At 36.2% G+C, this 24727-nt stretch overlaps 2 protein-coding genes across 3 annotated transcripts in view; one reads left to right on the top strand and one right to left on the bottom strand.

The window, feature by feature from the left end:
- The first annotated feature begins 1852 nt into the window (after positions 1–1852).
- On the top strand, positions 1853–20994 carry LOC129374487 (alpha-1,6-mannosylglycoprotein 6-beta-N-acetylglucosaminyltransferase A-like). 2 transcript variants are annotated; one of them, XM_055052940.1, is made up of 19 exons: positions 1853–1957; positions 5598–5702; positions 6420–6495; positions 7112–7177; positions 7979–8167; positions 8678–8754; positions 9028–9117; positions 9274–9339; positions 9527–9703; positions 10900–11069; positions 11262–11390; positions 14991–15124; positions 15245–15378; positions 15508–15651; positions 16826–16972; positions 17169–17282; positions 17363–17437; positions 18446–18603; positions 19302–20994. In XM_055052940.1, exons 2-19 carry the CDS (start codon positions 5610–5612, stop codon positions 19501–19503), a joined length of 2241 nt encoding a protein of 746 aa, XP_054908915.1. In that variant the 5' UTR covers positions 1853–1957; positions 5598–5609; the 3' UTR covers positions 19504–20994. The 2 variants fall into 2 exon arrangements, with proteins under 2 accessions (XP_054908915.1, XP_054908914.1); XM_055052939.1 differs by having other exon boundaries at positions 7955–8167.
- A 151-nt stretch (positions 20995–21145) lies between these two features.
- The window catches only part of tmem163a (transmembrane protein 163a), a 48154-nt gene continuing 44572 nt past the window's right edge, over positions 21146–24727 (bottom strand). The window contains exon 8 of the mRNA XM_055052942.1: positions 21146–24634. Coding sequence (XP_054908917.1) covers positions 24574–24634 — 61 coding nt within the window. The 3' untranslated portion in view covers positions 21146–24573. The remainder of the gene's footprint in view (positions 24635–24727) is intronic.

Raw genomic sequence — 24727 nt, 5'->3', positions numbered from 1 at the left:
AAGCAACCAAAAAGTACAAAATGGAGAAAGGTCATAGAAGCCAGACCCTATCACCTGAATTAAAAAAAACTTTAGTTTGAATGTTCTTTCCTCCTTCTGTAAAAGCTCCTAATTATTTGGACTTTGGTTCAGTGGGATTTTTGTAAGCACGTGCCGAAAAACCTTTGTTCCTCCTCATTACACAGTTTAATGATCAAAACAATTAATAAAAGGAAAGTAGGGTGTTCTTGCACTTTTTTCTCCCCTTGCAGTGCACCACCAATGACAATGTTATCAGCATGAATGTGGGAACCTAAAGTATTTAATGAACTAGCATCTTTATTTATCTGAGTACCATTTTTGCTTTTCAAGAGAAAAATTATTTTGACATTGAAATATAACATTTTTGAAAGTCCTTTTATTTCGGAAATTGCGACACCACATTAGATAGGTTAACTGAGTAACCCTTCTATGTTAGTCTCAGTTCATGACAAACACAGCACTCACATTCACCATATTTATTACCGGTGTGTCACGCACTTCACCTGCCTCACATTGGATGATCATTGAATGATCCAACAAATTCAAACATCCACTTGTGATAGCACCTGTGTGTGATTTCTAATCAACCTAACAGGTATTTGTTTGAACTGGGTAACTGAACCTGAAGGACATAATACAACATTTTGAAAAAAGAATTTAATGGATGTGCGGTTGTGCTGCTACACACTCATGTACACGCACGGCGGTGTGCACCTTACAGGTGTTTGCGATTCATCATAGTAGAAAAGAAGAAGAACCTGATGCACTAAACACAATGAAAGCCTGTGGCTACAAAAGTGACATTTGTGACACAAAATCTTGAAAAAGACATTTGTTTATGAAGAATTGAATCAATTTGAAGATATTCTAGGAAGATCTTGGAGGAGCTCTAATGTAATAAATTAAGTAAAAGAAACTTAAACATTCAGATGAAACTATTTTTAAACTACAGTCATTAAATTAGGTGGAGGCTAAAACAGTATGATTTTTAATTCACAGTTATCCAGTCTAAATTTTGCGTGGTTTTACTGATCTTAAGCTTTCTCTAAGTATTCCTTTTTCCACCTACAGTAAAATTTAAATCAATATTTGCTTGGCTTCCTTTCGGTAGTGAGGCTTTGTGTTAACTTGGTGACTTTCAGAAGCCCAACCATAAAAAAGGTATATATTGAAAACTAATAAGTTCATTTTTCAAACAGTAACTTTTGGTACAGGAAAAACTGAACAGCTACATAATACATGTAGCACATCCTCTGTAATTCAATTAACACATTTCCAAAGGTCAAAGGATTTTTGACAGTTTCTTTATAGCATAGGCTTATGGTACCGGCACCAGATCTAGAGGGATCTGAGCCAGCATCAGAACCCCATGTGGCCAATATCTGCAGATCACAGAGTAAACGAGTTGTTATAATGTTACTCTGGCAAGAGCTCCTTTATTCTGAGCCGTGCATGCCCAGAACAAGGAAAACCATTCTCCCCATTAGACTCACACTGGTACGACACTGCCCCTACTAGTAAGAACTTGTATGTACACAAACATCCATATGTATAAGGAAAAAAATAATAAATGAGACAGAAGTTAAGACTGTATTATTTTTTTTAAACTATTTTTCAATCCACTACCCATATAGAGGTGTGTGAAAAAGTAAAAATGAACCTATAAACATACAAACAATAAAAGTCAGTCACCGTAGTCTGAAGAAGCAGGTTTTTTTTAGACCAGACCTCCACTATGAAGATAAACTGGTTTATCTTCACTAAACCAGTTTGACAGAGTCTAGTTAGGTCTGGTGCCGGCAATGAAGCGTTTCACCTGTGAATCCTTTCTGAGCGCTGCTCTGCGATTTAAAGGAAACTAGATCATGAAGAAACTTGAAGACAGACACAAAGCTTCATTTCTGTTGAGCTTGAAGGACCAATTAAACTTCTGAAGGTAAGTGTTTTAAGTTTTTTCTCATTGTGAAAGTATGTCCAGCAGAGAATCACACTTTCATTGAATTGAAAATTAAACCATTGCAAAGATGAATGTAACAGATACAAAGGAATGCTCTTTAAGTTTGATTATCCAGACAGCTGTTTTGGTTTGACCACTTACAGGATCAGTCTCTCAATCAGAAATTTAACTATTAAACAAATGTAGCTTTGCTGAGAATAAGAAGACGCTATCATTTAGCTGTCACTGGCCTTGGTTAAGTCACTAATTTCAATAACATTTTAATCAAGCAGTGTTACTTCATTATCTCCTCCAAACAACAGCCAAACATTAGCTCATCAGCCTGGCAGCACACAGCTGTGGGGGACCTGATTAACGCAAGTCTTAAAGTGGATTTTGAGTGGTCTGCAGCTCTCCACTGGTTGATCTTGTGCTTTGGCCTCATTTTCTCAAAGCATGCTCCCATTTAGAAAGGAATAAAATAAAAAAATAGGCACACAATACACATGAAACATTTGCATTTTTTCTTACAAAAGGTATGTTAGCAACATTTTTCTTTTTTAAAATGGTACTTTGTGAAAGTTACTTAAAGAGACAAATTCCAAAGTTTCATATTGTAAATAGTGTATTTATTTTGAAATTTGAGTCCATTAATTAATGAAAGTTTAAAATTTCTAGATTTGAACAAACTTTCAATGTTCTGCAGCTGAAAGAAACATTGGGTTAGATGACTACATTCTCTCAGTATGCCATCAGTCAGACATTCATTACAGGTTTGACTGTAAGGAAAAACCTAAAACATGCAAGAGGCAAAGCCCTGAGGACCAAATGAATCCTCATGAAGCTTCCCAGCCCATTGCTTTGACCAAAGGTTCATTACTTGATGCTTCACTCATTCCTCACTGGTGACATCTGCTGCTGAAACTCTGACAGCTTTCTCACTCAGATCATACTTCAAACATTAGCAAAGGCAACATTGCTACAAAGTTTTCATCAAACACATATTTAGTAACGGCAGAGTCAATGAAATCATATTTGTCACATTTTTAGTTATTAAAATGATTTGTAGCCAAACTAATCCTGGTATATGTTGACCATCAGTGGTTGTGTTAGGTTCTTTAAACTGATTTGACAACAAAGACATTTGATGTTTTAGTGTCTTGGGAGCAGTGTTGTATAAAGTACTGAAATCTCGGAGTCAAGTAAAAGTATAGGTACCGCTCCAAAATATGACTTTGGTAAAAGTAAAAGTCACTGATTGAAATGTTACTTGAGTTAAAGTATTAAAGTATCTGAAATTTCTTGTACTTAATTATGAAAATTACTGTAACAATGGAATGTAATGAAAAGTACGAGTAAAAAGTAAAACAAGGCAAATGCAGTTTGAATGACATTTTTTATATTTTGGTAAACTTGTTAAATACACTTAAAATAATGTACACAACCAAGTGCAGGCAAAATGAAACCTGCTAATGGATAAACCTGCAGGCATCATTTAGTTAAGAAAAGTAGGTGCTTTACCTAAACCACAAGGTTAACTTGACCTGCTTTAGGTTAACTTAACCTGCTTTAGGTTAACTTAACCTGCTTTAGGTTAACTTAACCTGCTTTACAACTGACCCAGCTTCTTAGTAAACCCTCCAGGACAGAAAATACAAAGTTTCTATAAACCTCAGGTTTTCCCTTTCAGTAAGGTCAGTGCTGAAAATGAGAAAAATAAATAGTCAGTATAGAAAATGCGGCCAACATGAAGAAAAAAAGCAGCTAAGATTACTCTACTTCACAAACTATAGGTGCACACAACTGGTCATTATGCAAAAGAAAAAAAGAATTGGGAGGGAAATTCAGCTAATTTGGCATCTGAAGAGGAAGAGCTTTTTGTTAACTTGGTGTTTAATGGGAGAAGCGAAACAGACCTCCGTGAAGCTGACACCCACCTACTCAAATAATCCAGCAAATAGTCTGATTGTTTAGTGCTCCGTTTGTGCCGTTAAAATGTTCCGTTTGTACAGCTTTGGTTTCTGAGATATTAAAAATTATTTTTTAGGTCATCCAAAATATATACTTTTTAAGATTACAATTACTGAAAATATTGAGTATGACTACTTCATACTCAATATTTTGTGTCATAAATTCTGTGTCAGTTGGTCACAAGGCAAGAAATCTATTTCCATTAGTTTCTCAGGAGAGCTTGGATGTGAAATTTGTTGACGCTCCCTGAGTGAAACTCCGACACCTTGAGGAAGGGGGAGACCTAGAGACCGGCTGGCCGAAATTAGCGTTCATGAATCGGATCAACCTTGAGCTAGGCGCCGCTCACACCGGATATCGGAATAGCCAAAATCCAAATTAAAAACAACTTTGCTGCGTTTGTTTTAAAGGCACAAACGAACCAGCCCACTTTGGTTTGTTTTGGAGCAAAATGCGGGGATGGTGAACTCTGGATGGCCTAAAAAATTATTTTAATATCTCGGAAACCAAAGCTGCACAAACGAACATTTTAATGACACAAACCTACACAAACGGAGCACTAACCAATCAGATTGTTTGCTGGACTTTTTTGGGGAAACCTGTGCATCCTATCGGTGGTGATGAACAAGCCCAGGCAAGCAGGCTTTGTTGCAGTCAATCAGTAGGTGTGTTGAGGAAAGTGCCTCCACTGTTAGTGATAATAGCTCAGCGAGTGATGTGTAGGAGCCGTCCTCCGGTCAGCAGGGGGCGCTGCGTGCTAAAAAGAACCTGCATGTTTTTGGGAGGAGCGGGAGAAAGACGGGGAAGAGTGGAGACCACGACCGGAGCAGCGGCTAACAAAACTGTGCAGCTTTCAATTGTTAACTGGCGCTATTAAAGTTGACTTCCAAGCACCCCTATGCCACCTTGTGGTTCATGTTCGAGGTGTATGAGGGAGTTAACCCCGAAGTAACTTCGCTTCGGCCCTGGAGGAAAATCTCCCCTGTGTCTTCCGACCACTGTCAGCAGACTGAGCAGGAACGGTTAACACGTGGGATCAAAACATTTGCGTTTTCTCTCGCTTCTTTGTAACGAGTAACTAAACCACACATTGAAAATGTATCGGAGTAAAAGTATACAATTAAGTTCGAAAATGCAGTGAAGTAAAAGTGAAAGTTATCAAAAATTTTCATACTCGAGGAAAGTATGAAGTACTCCAAAATATACTTAAGTAAAGTAGTGAAGTATTTTTACTTCGTTACTATACAACACTGCTTGGGAGTGCAGAGCTTATTGGAGCATTTGCTTTTTCTTGGCTTTCTAATTAGCTCTGATCCCTTATATTTAGCTACATGCAGAATTTTAGTCTTGCAACAGCATTAAATCTCTTTCTGTGTGCAAGGCTGATATATCTTTGCTGATCAGACTACGAATAATAGAAATTTTCAAAAGGTGAGAAATCAGGAGGTGGAGCGTTTAATTATTTTTATTTTAGAAACATTTTATTTACAAGGTCAGGATTTTAAAAGGCACATAATTTGATATAAAATCTCTTCGGTTTTCTGATTTTTCTCATTTTACTCATGTTTCTGTCTTAACACCCACTGTTGAACAGAACAATTATATGTCTAAAAACATGAGATTCAATCTGCTGTATTTTCTAATGACTTACATCCAATCTAACCTGCAGCTCCTGTTAATCATGAGAAAGCTGAAACAAATCCTGAAAAGACCTGTGTGTGTGCTGCTGGCCATTTGTTTGCTGTGGTGTGTGGGCCTGCCTTATTTCATTCTGGTATGTATCTTTTCCCTTTTTCTCCTTACTTTGTCTTTTGGGGTCCTAAAATCCATCATTCAGAGCTAAATTAATTGAAGAGGTGTTGTAACTGTCAAAGTTTGTGATTTTAAAGTCTGTGAGGAACACCACTGACCCAGGAGAAAAACTGGACTAAACCGAAGCAATTAAAACCCCAGGTTTAGTTCAATAATGCATTGTTGGAAAGTCGAATGTCGGGTTAGTAATGTGTCATCTGGAAATAGGTTCAGAGAATCATAGCCTTTCTTTGACAAAAATCCCCTGCAAACAGTGGTTTGAAAAAAAATGTATTCCTAATATTCTGCATAATTTGTTACCTATGGACCACAAACTTATTATGTTTGGAAAGTCCATTTTCTACAAAATAAAAAAATGGACATTGGAAGAATAAAAATAGCTTTCAATGATTTTTTAAAAGTCTTTTTTCTCAAGCGAAAAACTGAAAACAATCCATCAGGTCACTTTAAGCAGGAATTAAACTTTTCATAAAGTCCATATTTCTGTATTAAATGTTTTTATTGGTCTGATGTAATATTCTTATGTACAATGTTCTACAATCATTATCTGTAAGCAGAAAATAATCAAATACATTTCAAAGAGCATATCTGTAAATATTTCACAGATATGTGGACCAACTCAGTGTTTTTACTTTGAATTCCTAGTAGCTAAAATTCAATTGTTTTGTGTGTCTTTCAGACTAATGTTGACCAGAGGAGCATTGGTGTGACTGCTGACAACAGGAAAGTGTGGCTGGAAACAAGCAAGGCCCAAGGTGAGAAAAGAGCAGTGAGATAATGAGAAGGGTAAGGCTGCAAAAAAGAAGCAGAAGTGAGGGTGTTAACCAGTGGTGTCAACACCAGATTCTCTTCCTCGTGGAAGAAAATAATCGAAACAAATAAAAGACTTTCTCTCTTGACAACTGCTGAGCAGAGAGTTGGAGGTAAACGCATTAACCCTGAGCAGTTTCCAGGCACTCAGCACTTTCTTGCATTACTTTGAAGTTATCCCAGTTCTCCTGAGGAGGCCATATGAATGGAGACTGATTAAGCATGTTTGAGTGCTTATTGTGAAGTAGACCAATTTGCATTAAGAGTGTCCCATTCACCTACAGACTGGTCCTTGGCAGCAACAGAATCACGAGAAAGAACAAGTGTGAAAAAAAAACTGATATTTTTTTATTTATCAAACTGAAAGCCTGCCTGTGTAACATGATATTATTCTGGTTAGTTTCTGATAACAGTTGTTTGCAGTATTAAGATCTTTTAGGTCATTTATTTACACTTTGCAGTTGAACATGATTTTGTTTTTACGTGACAGTTTTTTGTTTTTTTTTACTTGACTTTGTTCTTATAATCTTTTTTCTGTCTTTTTAATCTTTTCAATTCCAGATGTGATGAAGATTTTTGTACAGTTTGTGGATGATCTGCTGAACGTCGTCAAAACGGATAATAATGGTTAGAAAAAAATATGTTTTATGTGAAACATAAGGTGCCACCAATACTATGCAACTGTTGTCTAAAATTTGAGATAAATATTCTGGCTCACAAACTCTGGATGCAACAAGCAGCCAGTAGACATCAATTATTGCTTTGCCATCTGTCTTTTTGTGTTAATGGTGATGGATTTCGTCTGATCGCTTGCATAAACAAGTCAGATCCATGGTTTGCTACTGGCAGTATACTCATCCAGTGCATTTCAATGTTCTGTAGCTAATTTCTAAAAATATTTCACTCATTTAATCGGGCTTCAGTTGACCCCATGTTTTAAGGAGAGTAAACCATCGGCGGGAAGAAATGATTTTCTTAGAACTGTTCAAAATGGTTGAGTCATCCCTCATTCCTTCATGTTTTGTGTCTAAACAGAAAAACTGTCTGAAAATGTTTTGCTTGAAAAATAATTGGATTTTTCTCAAGGCTTCTGTTGCCTGCCCAGCGAGAGTCCCACTGGCAGAGGAAACGTTCTCCTGAATGAACCAGATCATCAAATATTGTGCTGAACAGACCCACGCCCTGCCGCTAATGTCTTTGAGCTTTGGATCGTTGTGTCCATTTCCAATTGAGCCTTTTTCAGTGCCAAGTCTCTTGGTTCAGTTTTGACTGAATCATTAAAATAATGTCTCTTCACATAGCGAAGAAAACATTTCCTACCTTGACACTGTGTGGCTTTTGCATGAAGAGCTATTTAGAAATGTCAACACTTTTAAAGCAGAAAGATGACCCTCTCTCCTCCAGTCTCACCATCGCCACGTTTTAAAGGTTACAAGGAGGACATAAAAGCTCTTCAGGACAAAATGGAGGCAGAGAAAATGAAAGGTCAGATGAAGGATGAGATGATAAAGGAACTGCGTGCTGATAAAGTCCAACTGCGGCAAGAAGTGATTCGCTTGGAGGAGCTTCTAAAGCTGCAGCTGCAGAAGGAAGAGAAAAAGGAGAAAGTGGAATCTGGTAAGCTTTGACTCAAAGCTAAACATTTTTAAAATGTGATTCACAGGACACAAAAGAATTGTAAAAAATCTTCCAAGCAAAGATTTGTAAACAGGTGCAAAGTTTAGACATGATGGCTAATAACTGAAAATTCAAGTAAGAAAAATGTATAATGGAAACTGGCTTTCAGGGTTAGTACACCAATATTTTTAGATTTATACAACCATGCAGAAAACTGGATTAACAATATTTTTATTTGAGCATCAGGCTGGGATTTACAAAGTAAACTGGCAAAATAATGAGTTCAGTAAAGCACTGCAATGCAGATGATGCTCATTCACAAATGGCCGGTCGTACAAATGAACAGACAACATGAGGTACAACTGCTGATAAAATTCAAATTTATTTAATTACCACAAATAAATAAATAAATGGGTAAACACATTTTATTTTCACCGCTAATTTCTAACAGAGGACATGTAAAGTCAGAAAATATTTATTAATGAAAACACTGCTGATTGTCTTCCTTAGTAGATGAAATCGCGGAAGATAAAAATTGCCCCCTGCCACGTTTGGATGGATTTCCAGAGTGTAAGGGGAAAATCAAGGTAATAAAGCCCTTTAATTATATGATTTACATAATGATTGCAAACCATGAAGCAAAAAGTGTGATAATATGGTTAGTAGATGAACGCTTTAACTTTACTTGAAGTTAAAGTGACTATTCTGTAACTTCATAGATACTTTTTGTACTCAAGGTCCAATAATTTCAGCTTACAGCAAAACTGAAGGGAATTGTCTCAGTGTTTTAGTACTTTAGCGTTTACAGCTCACTAACCGTGAGGTGATGTTTTTGTTGTTGTGGATTTTTGTGGGGACAGTGGATGAAGGACATGTGGATGACGGATCCCTGCTACAGCAGTTATGGTGTGAATGGGTCGCTGTGCTCCTTCCTCATCTATCTCAGCGAGGTACCTACGTGCTTTTAAACGTGCATAAACATTTTTAACAAGATTAGATTTTATTATCATTGAATTTATATCCCTGCAAGTCCTGATACGGAACAACAAGCTTGTTTGCATCAAATCCAAAAAGTAATACTGTGTTTCTTTTTATGTCATATTAAGACAGAGTCCTGGTGTCCTGTTCTTCCGGGCCGAGTTGTCCCTTCAGTTATTGAAGAAACAAAACAGGTAACAGTCAAAGATTTTTTCTGAGAAAAGTAATCTGTGTGGTCTAAGAAGTTTCCAAAAAGTCACAAATTTTGCGTAAAAATTAAAGGATTTAAAGGGAAATTATTCTCTCCTTCTTTCTTGTTGGAGAAAGAATGAATGTGACTTAGTGAGGGACTGATTTAACTGCTCTCTTGATTCTCCTCAGCCGGTTTTAGAGAATGCAGTAATACGAGGACATTTTGAGGCGATGCACCAGTTTTTGCACAACAAGACAGAATTTAGGTGGATCCAACAGAGAATTAAAAGTATGGAGGAAATTTGGTTGGAAGCGGGACGTTCTCTCTCGTCCAAATACAACCTGGAAAACCGGAAAGCCAAACAGGTACAAAGTCATCAGAAGTTCACAAATGTTAAATTGTTAAATATCTGCAAAACAAACAAACAAAAAAAAAACAAAACATACAAAACGTTCTCTAACTTTTTTTCTAACCTTAATGTCAAAGGTAATTTTTCATGTATAATTGTTGGATGAATTTATTGTTGAAAGACCGAGTTATCTCCAAGTTTTAACCATATTGCATTGACTTGTGGTGGCAAAAGTGGCTCTTTGGATTGCAAATGTTACAGACTTTTTGTCTTTACTTTTAACCGCAGTGCATCATTTCGATGAAGTAATGATAATTAAATTATTGAACATAGTTTTCAATAAAGCAAACATGTTTAAGAGTCCAGCATTTTAACCGTAAATACAAACAGAATCAAGTTAAATTGTAACATAAAGTGGCTTGCGTCTTTTTTTCTAAAAGTAACAAAATAAAAAATGTTGAATAATTTTAAAATATGTTCAGTTTAAACTATAAGCTCTGGGCTCTGTTTGAGCTTCAGATGGTATTTGTTTTATCATTGACCAGATTAAGTTTTCTTCTCAAACTAGATAAAAAAGCCAATGTTCTTTCCTGTTACATTAAATAGTTTTGCTTTGATTTTTGTTTTAAGACATTTCTCAGTCAGCTTCCATATTGTTCCCTCTGAGGTTGTCCATTGTTATCCCCCTAAACCAGCATCGTAATATTTCGTTGCAGGGTTTTTCTGTAATGACATATCACAAATCCAGAGACTTCCCCTTTCATGCATTTCTTAGCAGCTGTCTTTCATAATGAAATTCAATTTACTTTTCACTCAATTTATTTGTTTTTATTGTTTGTGCCATTGTGAGTTCTGCGTTTGTGTAGTTAAAAACGTTTTATTGTTAATTTAGCATTTTGAGGTTGTTTCCTAAACATGCTTTCATCCTTCATTCAGAAAAGCTTTTTATTCCACTAATACCAAAGACAGGAAATAAGCTCATGTATTTTCAGACTTCAGAGTTTCATTCAGCAAAGCTCACAGAATTGGAATTAAAGTGGAAGGACAGATGTTGTGACTGTCTGAAATGAGTCATCGGTTTATCCATAAATGTCTAGGAAGCTTTTTGATTCTGACTGAAAAGCCGAAACAGACCCTGGGGAGATATTGACAGTTAAGAAAGCATTCAAAGTCGTCTCTTATCCATTAATCTGTTTCCTCCCCAACTCCCAGATACTTGTGCATCCTGGTGCGCTTACGAAAGAAGCGGGTCTCAAAATAGCTGAGAATGCTTTCAGCGGCGGCCCCCTGGGGGAGCTGGTTCAGTGGAGTGACCTTATTTCCTCACTTCATGTTTTGGGTCATCATCTTCACCTGTCGGCCTCCCTTCCGAGCCTCAACAAGTGAGTATTCGTCCGCAGGCCTTTTGTGCTACTATCACAGGAAATAAACAGAAGCAGATAAATGTGGCAGTTAAAACCTAGTTGTGCTGCATGACATCAAATGCAAATCGTGTCCTTTTCAGTAATGCCAAAGTCTGGGAGGTATAATTATCATATTTTCCCTCTTGCTTCTTTGTGTCTGTTTCTCTTTAGGTTTTTTGGGATTCGGACTGGTGGGTGCCCCTCTCGACATTCACTAGTGGAACCAAGTTTGATTTATACAGATATAATTGGTCTTAGACAAATCCAGAAAGTACTTAAAACATCATGGATCAAATACAAGTGAGTAACTTCTTGGGCATTGAAATATTTTTACAAATCATTACATGTACAAACACTTTCTCCGAAAAACTAAGCACTCTCTTGTTTCTTGCATTGGATTTAAAGGGGTGTATTATGCAAAATACACATTTTTGCACTTTCATTTGTGTCTCAACTGTTTCTAAAAACAACCAGAGAGTCTAAAAAAACACACAGTCAGATTTTGGCAGTAAGTTAAAGTGTTTTGGAGTCGAGAAAATGAGCCTTTTCAGAAACCTTTTAATGTACTGTCAGAAATCATCCGGAACTGCCTCTCACCTAGCAACCCCAGTGAGGCCCAGCCGAACAAACAGATACACTTGATTAATTATTAGGCAACTGTGAGCATCTTTTTAAATGCCGGAGCTTTTACAATTAATTCAGTCTGGACCAAAACAAGTGTATTAACACAAATTGGAAGTAAAAGATTAACAATGATCAATGTCACTAATTAACTGACATTGATCATTGTTAATTAATTACCACAAAGCGAACAAGTGTAGCGAACAAGTAATTGATGCCAATGTATGAGTAGCATAACTCTTAAAAGTATGACCACTAAATCATAGCGTAACATAGCTTGTCTGAGAGATAAACTGAGTTTATATTTACTGGGTTGTTGTGGAGGAGCGGTTCTCACACTTTATTTTCAAAGATCAGATTTCTTGATAACTCAAATTCAAAACTGAACAACTATAAATAAGCAAATCCTGTTTATTACATTTGCTTACAACTTTCACGCAAAAACAAATGGTACTTTAGAACTACCATTAGAGTGTTTTGACTCTAAGCTGTTATAATCTGTTGCAGTAAAATGCAATAAATACCAGTTTCAGAGAAAAGCTATACCTAAACTTGAGAAACTTTATTACTTTTCATGTCTCGCCACCTAAAAGTGCTCCCACTTTACACACAAAACTGAACAAAACACAGCACCTGAACTTAAAGTGCAGCAAGACATGTCAACATCAAAACAGCTGAAGTCAGGCCTGCAGATACCAGGAAATAAATTATATTAGAAAATTGCCTTGTCAGCGTTCAGTGAGACACCTAAACCCTGGAGCCTATGAGATTTGTGGGATATTTTGATCACAGTCAGTGTAATTCAATTTCAATCCAATTTTCATTTTCATAATTCTATGCTTCATGGAGCAAGCACAATCTTGCTCTATGATGCTATATAAGTAGTTAGAAGGCATCTCCTCATATGGGTAGAGCTGACCTGCAGTCAGAAGGTTACAAGCTTGATTTCAACTTCCTCCTGTCAAATGTCAAAAGGCAAGTCAAATAAAAGTTTTTCTTAATGCAATCTACTTTTGACAGTTCTATAAAAAAATAAACGAGATGTAATTTGGTATTAGTGTTTTTTTAAAGCTTCTAAAGACAAGTCATTTTTGTAGAATACTAACCCTTCATAAATAAACAGATGTTTCGCACCTTTAGTGAAACATGACCCACAAAAATCTTATAAATGTTGAACTTGTTTTTTTTTTGTCTGATTCTGGGTTGTTCATTACTCTAAACTGGGGTAAACCTGGTTTTACAAGGTACCTATGACGTCTGAACAACTGGTCACAAACCTAGCTTTACAATTTATTTCTAAATTTATAAGGTATTTCTGTTTACCTGAAAAAGTCAAAGTACGTCTCGTTCTGCGGTGGGACTGGCTGACAGAAACAAAATGTCAGCATTGTTTGTTCTCTGTTATGAAATTCTCTGGTTTGGTCAGACAAAAACATGTTTTCTTTTCTGTTTGTACAAAACGTACCAACAAAGCTGTTCATAACAAAGTTGTTTGCTTTACAAGTACAATTATTATTATTACTGAACAGAGTGAAGGTCTGAGACAGAGCTGAGTTTTATTACAGCAAAACCATCTTATTTGCTGCTCTTTCAGTAATAATATAAAGTTACACTTATGCTATGAACAAATTTTCTAATTAAGTGACATTCCACTTTAAATGTGTCAAACTTCATGATTCAGACTGATTTTCTTTTCCACACCATGGCCTTGGTGTAGGTTGACATTTGGTCCAGATGTGGACCAGAGACCTGGTGCTGTTGCGGGTCTCTGGTGTAAAGAGACCTGGTGCAGATGTAAAGTCGCATTACATTATCAAAAAGCAAGAGCAAAAACAAACTCTTCAAGTATTGATTATTTTGATTATTTGAAACTTTTGAAATGATAAGTGTGATTTTTGGCCAAGGCAGTCACTAGATTTATCCATCCATCCATCTGAGCGAATAAACAATTGATGCCAATGTATTAGTATCTATCCATCCATTTCCTGTTCACCCTTGTCCCGTGTGGGGGTGGGAGGTGCTGGTGTCTATCTCCAGTTACGTTCCGGGTGAGAAGCGGGGTACACCCTGGACCGGTCGCCAGTCTGTCGCAGAGCAAACTAGATTTATGTAAAGTTAACAAAGATTTGTTCACATGAGGTAAAGAGAAATGGTCAATCAAATCTGAGTCACTGGATGAATATGCTGGAATATAAGGATATTTTAATGTGGGAGAGTTTCATCTGAAATGGTTATTGGATGGGTTAGATGGTGAAACTCTTAGACCGACAGAATATATGCATTTTTAACCTTGAGAGGAAAATAATGGCCAGCAGTCTGTCAGGTAAGAAACGTAGACATAAAAGCAGATGTCAAAGATTATGAGGCATCCGGTAACAAAAAGGTAGTGAGACAAAAGAACGACTTAAAAGAAGAAAATATAGTTTGGCTTTCCAGTTACAGAGAAAAGGCAAGAGAGAAGAGAATTTGAGAAAACAGAAAATCCAGCAGTCATGTTACAAATGGAAAAGTTTAGCCTGTGCATCAAGCATACACAATGTAAATGTCCTTCCTGCGTTTTTACCATTTTACAAGCGTGTGCATATGACTACTTTTCATGAAAATAGGACTAGTGAGTGGAGGACAACCTCAAAGTTCCACTCATACTTTATCTGCTTCAATGAATGAATAGAAAAATATTTCTCAATGAAAATAAAACTTGCCACAAAGATGTTCTGGTACATTGATCCTAATAAGATTTTTGCTGTTGTATAGGTTTGCATCTTTGATTGAATATATATAAAACAATACAACATAATAAAAAGTCAATGTGATTATAATGACATATTTATAATTTCCACATTTGAAAACTGACAACATCTCAGTTTCATCTGCTTAGAAATCTTAATGTATGCTTATAGTTTCTCCAGTCCTTGTATAAATTCTGTTCAAACAATCTTGACAGAGTATTTCTTGATTCAACCGCTGTTAAAATTTCAATTTTATATAGGTAATTTGAGAACAGATTATTTTATTTTATTTTATAGAGTAATAAAATGTTCTAAATAGGGAAGGTAGGAGTTGAACTAAATGTTGTCTTTGCACTAATTCTTATTTTGTTCACATAAGTGGAGGTAAATGCAATGCAAACTCTTGGCAGTTTGGTGTTAAAAGCTTTTTTTTATTATTAACTACTTGAGTGAAGTTTTTCCATTTAAATGCTTTTCTATCTGGATGTCAGCCATACAATAAAATGTGATTCATTTTTTATGACAACTTCTCTGTCTATGTGTCTGGCAGGTGTATAATTCGAGTGCTGGACTCTTTTGGCACTGAACCAGACTTCAATCATGCAGACTGGGCAAAGAAACACAACCTCACTAGTCCATTCGGTGGACTCGGTCTGACCCCCCTGCAGTTCTACACCATGTTTCGTATGTGTCTTCTTGCTTTCCTTAATGTCTGTATCAGATCATTTGGTTTACATCCTCCTGGTATATATAATTCAAGAATATTCTTATAAAGATGTGTGTTTTCTTGTATTGTCCGAGCAGCTCATACACCAGACAACACATTCCTCGGCTTCGTGGTGCAACATCAGCAGAGTCTGGAGGAGAATGAGAAGCTGAAGTCCACCCAGAGAAAAAACCAGGCACTCATTTATGGGAAGAGTGACACATTTTGGAAGGTATTCCCAGAATCTGACTCAATAATGATGGTGGAAAGATTTAAAAACGTTTATTTTGTTGAATCAGGTTTGTGCTTTTGCTGTTTTGAAATTTTCGGGGAAAACTACTGATTGTGTCTTTGCTGTTAGGGTAAAAAGTCTTATCTGGACATCATCCACAAGTACTTGGATATCCATGGGACAGTCGATAGCGGTACTCTGATTCCAACCTATGTGACAAATCATGGTATCATTAAAGGAAGTGATGTGCAGACCTTGTTGAGACAAAGCAAAGTAAGTTTCTCTTGCTAGTCATGATGACTATAGTCACCCGTTCATATTTAAGTCTGCTGAGTTTTATTGCTCTCATGTAGTTCTTACCACAGACTTATCAAGCAAACCAATCAAGAAACCCATTAATTTAAGTTTTCTTTTTCAATGCTAGTTTAGCTAAATATTTTCTACTGTTTTCTGACCAGTGCTTTTTGCAAAATTATCTTCAGTTCATATTTTTTCGATAAATTGTCCAAGCTTTAGCAAATTGCTTTGTTATTCTGATGAGGCTCATTGTTGCTCTGAAAATTTTAAAGCACAATTTGGATCATTTGGTTTCCATAGAAGCCATGAAAGGAGGATTTATTTTCTAAGACATCCACAATAAACGTTTGGTTGGCCTTTGCTGAGCTCACCTGGTTGGAAGACAAAGAACTTTTGATCCAAATTGATGTAGCTGCATGATACAAAAAAGGACTGATTGGAAAAGGTGATAGTTCATGTTGTGTAGTTCTCATCATGATGAAAGGAGAGAAGCATCAAACCCAACAATGCCATTCAACATAGTTGAGGTGTGACAGAAATGCTTTTCTGTCTTTGCACCAGCTGGTAGAATAAACAGCTATGTGGAAGTGAATTTGATTTATGAAAATGGCAAAAAAAAAATGTGTATTGATATCAAAAAAATGTTTGCAATTGGAAAATAAATTTGGTTCAAATCAAAAGTAGTTAAGGGAAAATTAGGTGTAATATCTCACATTATCCAAAGAGTACTGAAAGAGTAATGGATGATGAGTCTGACTGTAGGAAAGATCTTTGCCATCAGGGAAACTAAGAAGCTTAATAGGGATCATAAAATTTGTGTAAAAGAAAAACAAGTAAAAAAAAAATACTTGCGCTTTGTCTCTTGTGTGGCGTTGGCATGAAGAACTTTTCATCAACCTTTTCACTGTGTTTTTCTGATTAACCATAATAAGTAGCACCAAAACACAAGTTTAAAGAACTATTTGTAACTGAAAAGATTGTAGGATTTGTGTTTGCAGAACTACATCAAGGCAATGTTTTACATACTCCTCATGTCAGCATTTATTGTGCTGTTATTTGCTGACACCATGTGGATATCCTTTAGTAGTACATTGTGTTTTTATAACCCACAAATCTTAAACATCTCGTTTGTTTTTGTTATCCTGTGTAGGTTTTTGTTGGGTTGTCGTTCCCATATGAAGGCCCCGCTCCTCTGGAAGCCTTAGCCAATGGTTGTGCTTTCCTGAACCCCAGATTAAAACCTCCACACAGCAGCCTGAACACCGAGTTCTTCAAAGGAAAACCCACCATCAGAGAGGTCAAGGGTCTCTTTCATTTCTTTATTCTGTTATTTAAAGATGTACCTTTTAAACACACATCTAATTAACAAATATTAAATGAAGTCTCATGAGATAAACTGAGAAAATCTTTCACTGTTTTTGCAGAAGACTTTGCATTTAATGCAATAAAATGAATATTGTTCTTGTTCATTTCCTGTTTGGTGAATCGTGAAGGTCACATCCCAGCACCCATATGCTGAAGAAATAGGGGAGCCTTATGTGTGGATGGTAGATATGGATAACCAAACAGATGTGGAGAGAGCCATCACTGCTATACTCAATCGCACTGTAAGTTTAAGTCAAATCTTACCACTGGAAAATTCATCGAAAAATTTACTAGACGTATTTTCTATTTACGTGTCTTCCAGATAAAACCTTACCTTCCCTATGAGTTTACATGTGAAGGAATGCTGCAGAGGGTTAATGTCCTGATTGAAAAACAGGTTTGACAATATATATATAAATATATATATAATCAGATTTTTCACCCTTTGTTTGTTTCAAGTTTACTTCTATAGCGCATTTCAAAAACAAAGCATTTCAAAGTGCTTTACATAATGAAAAACACAAAAACACAAAGTCACAGAACTCACAGTCAGCAACTGAAACATAAATTTTTTCATATACCATTGTTACACGTCAGATTGTTGATCAATGTTTTATTGCTTATGTTTCAAAAGCAATTCCAAACAGGTGGGTGTTTAGTCTAGATTTATGTTTTTCAGCTGTTTTGCCATTTTCTGGAAGTTTGTTCCAGATTTATGGTGCATAGAAGCTGATTGAGCTTTTGGCTCTGGTTCTGGGGATGCAGAACAGACCAGAACCAGAAGACATGAGAGGCCCATAAGGGTTATAACAGCAGATCTTTAATGTACTATGATGCTAAGCCTTTCAGTGATTTCCAAACAACAGTATTTTGAAGTTTATTCTCTGAGCTTCAGGGAACTAGTTTGGGGAATTTGAAACTGGTGTGATGTGCTCTATCTTCACAGTTTCAGTCACAATGCCAGCAGCAGCAGTCAGATTGATCTGCTTTTTTAGACAAACCTGTGAACACAGTCATTTTTCAGTAATTGATGCGAATAAAGATAAACACATGGATGAGTTTCAGAAATATCAGTCCTCTAAACCTAGAAATTTCATTCAGGTGATAGAAGGCCGACTTTTATCACCTGAAGTGACTCTGAAGGTTGAGTCCATCACTACGCCCAGGTTTTGGGCCTGATCTGTAGTTTCTAGTTGTAATTACTGAAGCTGTGAGTTGACGCTTGATCGTTCCTCTTTAGATCCAAAGATGATAACTTCAGATTTATTTCTGTTTAGCTGGAGAAAGTTTTGGCAGATCCACACGTTTATCTGTTCTAGCATTTATTCAGAGTCACCTGGTGACATCATCTACATAGTTGTGGTAGCTAATGTTATTTCCTTTTCTCTAAACTATTTCTTTGCAGGATTTATGCTCACCTGCAATGAGCTGGCCTCCTCTGAGTGCTCTTCAGGTAGTGAAAGCGGAGGCAGGAACTTCGTGTAAACAGGCCTGTCGGAGGGCGGGGCTTATCTGTGAACCAGCATTCTTTCCATACCTCAACAATGCCAACAATCTCGCCAGGTGGGTTCAATTTCATGCTGTTAAACATATGACATTTCTAGTGAGAAGAAAATCAGCGTAAAACCAAATAGAGGATTCAAAAAAGTATTAGAAACTATTTTCCAAATTGAAGTTTGAAGACTGACACATTTCTTTCAAAGGTGTTTTAAAACTGCTTTATTCTCCAAGTTGGCGGAATAGTTAGCTGTAGGCCAACTATTCATTTTCAGCAGATTTATTTCATTCCCACAAACAGAAACTACAAAAAAAGTGTCTTGAAACCGAGAAATGTGGATACAGGTGACGCCTTAAAATCAGAACTGAACAATAATGTTTACAGCAGTTTTGCAATAAAAGCCAAAGGCTATTTTATATTCCTTTCACTGGTTCTATATTTATTTCTTCTTGTGTTATGTGTTATTTCTTGTATGTAATGTCTAAATTTAATGTGTTCTGCCTTTTACTAAACTTTCTCATTTTGTGGAAATCAAGTTTAAGAATAAATCATATCAATCTGAATATGCAAAGTCACAGCTTCTAATCTGAATCAATTACATATTTCACTTTGGATAAATACTTCAGTGACTCTGCAACCCTGAATAATGGTGCAAGCAAAGTCCATTGCAATTTCATAGGCAAATTTACTTGTTTTTGAAACCAAATGTCTGTTACAAAGAGAGTTTCTCATTATTCAATGTTCTTTTTGTCTTTGCTTGCAGCCACAATATAGCTTGTGAAAAGTCTGAGTTTTCAGATGGCCACCTTGTGTTCCCAGCCTACGACAGCAGCAGGCAACGTTGCCTGTTCCAGTCGGATTCTCTGCTCTACAGCTGTGTCAGATCCGAGCAATCACTAAACCGCATCTGTCCCTGCAGAGACTACATCAAGGACCAAGTAGCCTTATGTAAGGCATGTTTATGACAGCTGAACATTGAAGAAAATGGCACAAAATGTCATCCAATATCAGCTCAGTATTTCCTCCTGGAGTCTCCAAGTTCAATTTATTTATCTTTTGTAGTTTGAAGCTCTACCAACAAGCCTGTCATATTATCATATATTATGTGCAACTCCACTTTGTCTTGGTCATTTGGAAAAAGTCCATCTTCATTTATAAATGAAATTTCGAGCTCTTAAATTTGCCAGCACATCTGCTAATGATTTTTCAGATTGCAACACTTTTGATGTACATTTCAAACTGACTTTGCCTCTTTCACTTTTGCTTAAAATCATCTTCAAATTACAATCAACAGTAACTGACTGCATCTAAAATTCCTGTAATGCTGAGGATTTAAGTTTTTGTTCAGCTAATACATGCCTGGATGTTTGAGTTTACAAAAAAATGAACACATTGTACACAATTCTGCTCTTCAAATGTTGAACCTTTTAAATCAAGTTCATTTGCCAACTTTTTGAAGCTCTATTCCAATTAAACCAATTGAGGTTACAGTTTCTGCTGCAAAGATAATATTGATGGAAGTTCCTCTCTAACATTCCCACTGCTCTTGTCAGGACAGAGCAGAGTGATTTCAGACTCGAAATGATGATGCAAAAGTGTGAAATATTGCCTTAGATGGTTAGAAAGCTGACTGACAGTAAATACTGCAGGAGTCCGAATCAGCCTCTTTAACTTCATGAAATGGATAGAAATGCAAATGGTCACATTTGTGTCTGTAGCCCAACTTTCCTTTATAATTGTGCCACAATATGTGATTATAAAAAAGTAAGTTTACTGAATTATATGAGCTTCTTTTATTGTGGAATTAATTTATTTTTATCATAAGTTTTATTTACTGAAATAAGGTTTTTACATCAGTAAAAACACAAAAAATTTAGAAATTTGCAAGTTATTAAACAGAATTAGTGTCGTTTGTAACACAATTTAAGGTTTTATTTATATTCAGATATGGAGTGCAATAGGTTTGGGTGATTGTATTTTTCCTTATAAATCCAAAAAGACCAAGTTAATATTTCAAAGATCTCCTGGCTTTGGCTTAATAAACATAATATACATATAAGAAAATGAATAGCTTAATAATCTTACTGTGATAATGCACAAACTTTGGCCTCAATTTGGTTTAAAATGTTTATGAAATGTAAATAATATAGAAACATTTCTGTTAATACATTTCCAATTATTTTATTTTTATTGACAATTGTACCCAGTATAACTTTTGATCATAGCTGCACACCTTAAATAATTCCAATAATTTGATATTCCTTTATCAACAGGCACACGTTTTTAAATCCTCTTTAGTTTTTATTATATTTTTGACACAGAAACTAATTATGGCAGCAAGTGTCCCATGGAGTAAAATGAGATCTTATTAGCACTTTTAGTGAAACAGATGTGATTTGGAGCTGATAGGGACGACAGTGTTCCTAAAGGGATTATATGTTTTTTATTATTGTCAACAAATCCCCCATTGTTACATATGATCCCAACTTCTACCTAATTAGTGTTTGTTATTTGTTCTTCAGGCAAAAAGTCAATACCTCTCAGCACTTTGATGATCAACCAGAAAAAAACTTTATTTACTCAATCAATAAAACTCTCTTTACTGACATACATATTTCCTTAATGTTCAATTACATAAATCATGTTCACATCATCTGTAATACCATCAACGCCGTCATTGTACAAACGATTCGTTACATGGTTTCTTTGTAAATTCATTTATACATCTGTGTGCGTGTGTGGATGTAAAGCATTTGTAGCCACTGACACTGTTGGGTTTTTAAAAGCCCATGCAAAGCCTATGGCAACAGAGAGCTGGTTCATATTGCTTTCAAAAACATTTTATAATTTGGTGGAATGAATGGTCCATTTCTGCATCGACAGCATGCCCACATGAAACCGAGACACATGTTGATGATTCAGATTTGTTTGTAGACTAAAGAGAGTCTGATGTCGTTTCAAATATTCATACAAAAAATAGGAGGGATTAAGTTACTACAACATGTATCGATCGATGAGCTGTTTAACTTTAACATGGAAACTGTGAAGCATGAATGCTCCAACATGAAGTGGAATGAAAACAACACAAGGTACAAAGAAGAGAGGTAGAAGGGATTTTTGTGCCAACATCCTAAAATGTTCCTTTTCACAACAATAACTTGTGAAATGCGTAAAAGAGTTGGGGTATAAGCATTATTATTCAGCCCCCTTTACACTGGAGTAAAACTGAGACATTAAAAAGGTCATATGGAACATCGAGGTTAATGCATCCTCCCAATGCCATTTAGCAAGAGATTTCACATTGTTTTCATGCGCAAGACTCATGCCTGGCTGGCAGCTTTAATTTTAGAACAAATGCATCACAACTTAAATTAAAGCACTGCATTAACTTATAATTATTGCCCAAAATGGCAAGCTCAACACTGTACAAAACCCCCACAAATTTATGTTTTCATGCTGCACCAGAAAAGGTGCAGAAAACCTCTTTATAAAGACAAATGTGGGAGTAGTACTGTGTGATGTGTGTAGTACTGCTGCGATTTTTGCTACACCGATTTGCGATTAGCATTGGAGGGTTTAGAAATCATGTCGCAGTTTTAATCTGGTGTAAAGGGAAGCAAGCTGGTTTGCAGTGAATGTTTTTTTTCTGTGCAGTATGGGGTTGCTTAAAAAACTGTGCTTGACTTACAGGAGAGTCGCTGTTGAAATTGTCTTCTGTGCAGTTAAGAGGGGAGTGGAGGACATTACAAATCAGTGTGCTGTTGGTGAGTTGAACTGATGTGAACCGATTCACACCTTCAGTTTGCAGCTTATCCATGTTCTTCACACAGTGGAACTAAGGATAGCAGAAATGTCACACTTTGCTAAACCCATCAACACAGAGCTGGATTCAGGCCTGTTCATAACCCCACAATGCTTTTATAACTCTGTTCAGCCACAGATAAAAATGTAGAGTTTTACCTTGGGATTTAAAGTTTTGAATAAGACCATTGTAACTCTTCTACCAACCATAAGAGGGCAGTCAATCGTTATTTATTCATTATAACATGAAGAACTGGGTCCTTGAAATATACTTTTATACTAAGCAAGCTCTTCATGAATTTGAGCATATATACACCTAAATATTTATTTACGCTTCAATAAAAATGGATTTATGTGCGATTCAAGTGTGGTTGTTGCTCAGACATGATGAATATTCAGTGCCTGAGGTCAAACGGTGTTTTGACTCAGATTTAGGTGAGTAAAGAATCATATTTAAGCAGCTGCACAAGAGTTGAGGCTTGGACCGAGCAGCCAGAGCATGCCGAGATCCTTTCAGGAATGTTCACCCACAGCAGCAACTTACAGTAAGACTTGTCGTTCCATTTCACCAATAATCTACAGTAAAATGTAAGACTTTTACAGTATATTCACACTACAGAGGAAACATGTTTAACAGTATGCAACTATAACCAGTTTGTACTTTTATACGATATGCTTTATACTTCGAACAGTGTAATAAACATATTTACAGAGCATGTGCTTTGCTATTACATTCTGTTCATTGCATGTAATGATAAACATTATAATTATATTGGGAGGAGATGATGAAGAAAAGGTTGATGAACATAAAATCAGACTTACTGAGAACACTGAGTCACTAAGTTGGTTTTCTACAAGCTGCTTGATCTTTGACATTGCACTAAAGTTTCTCAAGTTTCTTCGTTGCTGTTACAGTGAATAAGAAATAGGCAACTGACTAAAATAACTGGATTTTAAGTCATAATAAAAAACACCCTCCCTGGGTTCAGTGCAGTATTCTAACACCGTAACGTGTATGAATTACAAGAATGGTATGAAAGTCAACACTTATTTAAACCTCATTATTGTCAGGTGAGACTGCGCCCTCTCTTTCACAATTTCAAGTAGAAAAATGATTGAATGGATTTTTGGTGCAGAAGAAAATAATGAAAATACATGAACACCTCACTGCAATTAAATAGAGTCCAATGCAGTACTTAATTTTACCCAGCTAAGATAAATTAAGAAAATATATTTTGTTTTTAAATAGTGGTTGTAAAGTAGTATATCTTGAATTTCAAGCCTTTGTGTGGCCCAAGTTGGCTCAATGGTCAGCTGTCAGCAGCAGTCAACAAGTGTATATTATCATAGCTGATTCATACATTTGTGCTTGACCTTATTACAAAAAAATTTTTAAAAATCAAACAATTCCAGATTTGTGCACTGAACTTTATTTCCATTGCCATTCTATGGCAAATGTTTGTGCTTAATGAGTCCTTTAATCTTAACTCAGTCACCTAACTGAAAGTTGTCAATGTTTCAGGAAGATATAGCATTTATCGTTTCTCCTCCTGTTTTCATGTCTTAGAGATAATTTAAGAGGCTAATCTCAGAAGAATTTCTCTGTTTGACACACTTCTGCTTAATAGTCACTTGAAATGATAAAGTTTGTAAATTAGTGGGCAGCTAAGAGCAAGAGTCTGACAATGAAGGAACAGTTTTGTTCTAAAAAGCCCGTTGAATGTCTTCTTTAGTAAATTACAAGGATAAATCCACTTTTTCACAGAAGACCTTATTTAAAGACATTATCAACATAAAAATCTGTATTGACATCGGTCTCTGCCTTCCTGAACAAACCCGAAGCACTTCTTGAGGTTTTGAGTTTATAATCTTGCTTCTTCCTCATCCAAGGTGACAGTTTTAACTTGATGCATTTAAGAGCTATTTAGGAGAACAAGGAGAAAAAAACTCAGAGCTGAGAAGATCTTCAATGATGACAATAATGTCATTATCTCTTAAGGTCTCTCAGACTTGAGTAATTGAATGTTGGAGTGTACTATGTACAGTATGTACAGCAAAATGTATATTCACATATATGCATGTAACAGAGCATGATGTATCCCGTAATAGTGAATGTACAAGCAGTATGTGGATGAGTGTATGAAAGATGAGAGAGGAGAGGGCAGGAGGCTCCCAGGTGTGTGTGGGTGGGTGTGTGTGTCTAAAACTGCTAATCTGATTAGCCTCAGGCTCTTTCATTCGAAGCGTTCGTAGTTCCTCGTCTGCCTGACCCGTGGCACCATGTCTTTCAGGAGCCTGTACAAACAGAAATGAGCAGATGTTGGAGGAAATGAGAGATATTTCCAACCGTAAAACTGGAAACTGAAAAAGAAACGTCTGTAAAACTCT

The sequence above is a fragment of the Poeciliopsis prolifica genome, unplaced genomic scaffold, assembly GCF_027474105.1.
Source record: "Poeciliopsis prolifica strain line A6 unplaced genomic scaffold, Auburn_PproV2 SCAFFOLD036, whole genome shotgun sequence".
NCBI classification, from domain to species: Eukaryota; Metazoa; Chordata; class Actinopteri; order Cyprinodontiformes; family Poeciliidae; genus Poeciliopsis; species Poeciliopsis prolifica.
The sequence above is the reverse complement of the archived record's forward strand: the minus strand, read 5'-3'. Positions and strand labels throughout refer to the sequence as shown.

What these genes read in the sequence shown, in the direction of transcription:
- LOC129374487 (XM_055052939.1), top strand. Translation starts at nt 5,610, where the DNA reads ATGAGAAAGCTGAAACAAATCCTGAAAAGACCTGTGTGTGTGCTGCTG. An exon ending in AAAACCGGAAAGCCAAACAG is followed by an intron (nt 9,704 to 10,899) that starts GTACAAAGTCAT and finishes CCCAACTCCCAG; the next exon opens with ATACTTGTGCATCCTGGTGC. An exon ending in TCCCTTCCGAGCCTCAACAA is followed by an intron (nt 11,070 to 11,261) that starts GTGAGTATTCGT and finishes GTTTCTCTTTAG; the next exon opens with GTTTTTTGGGATTCGGACTG.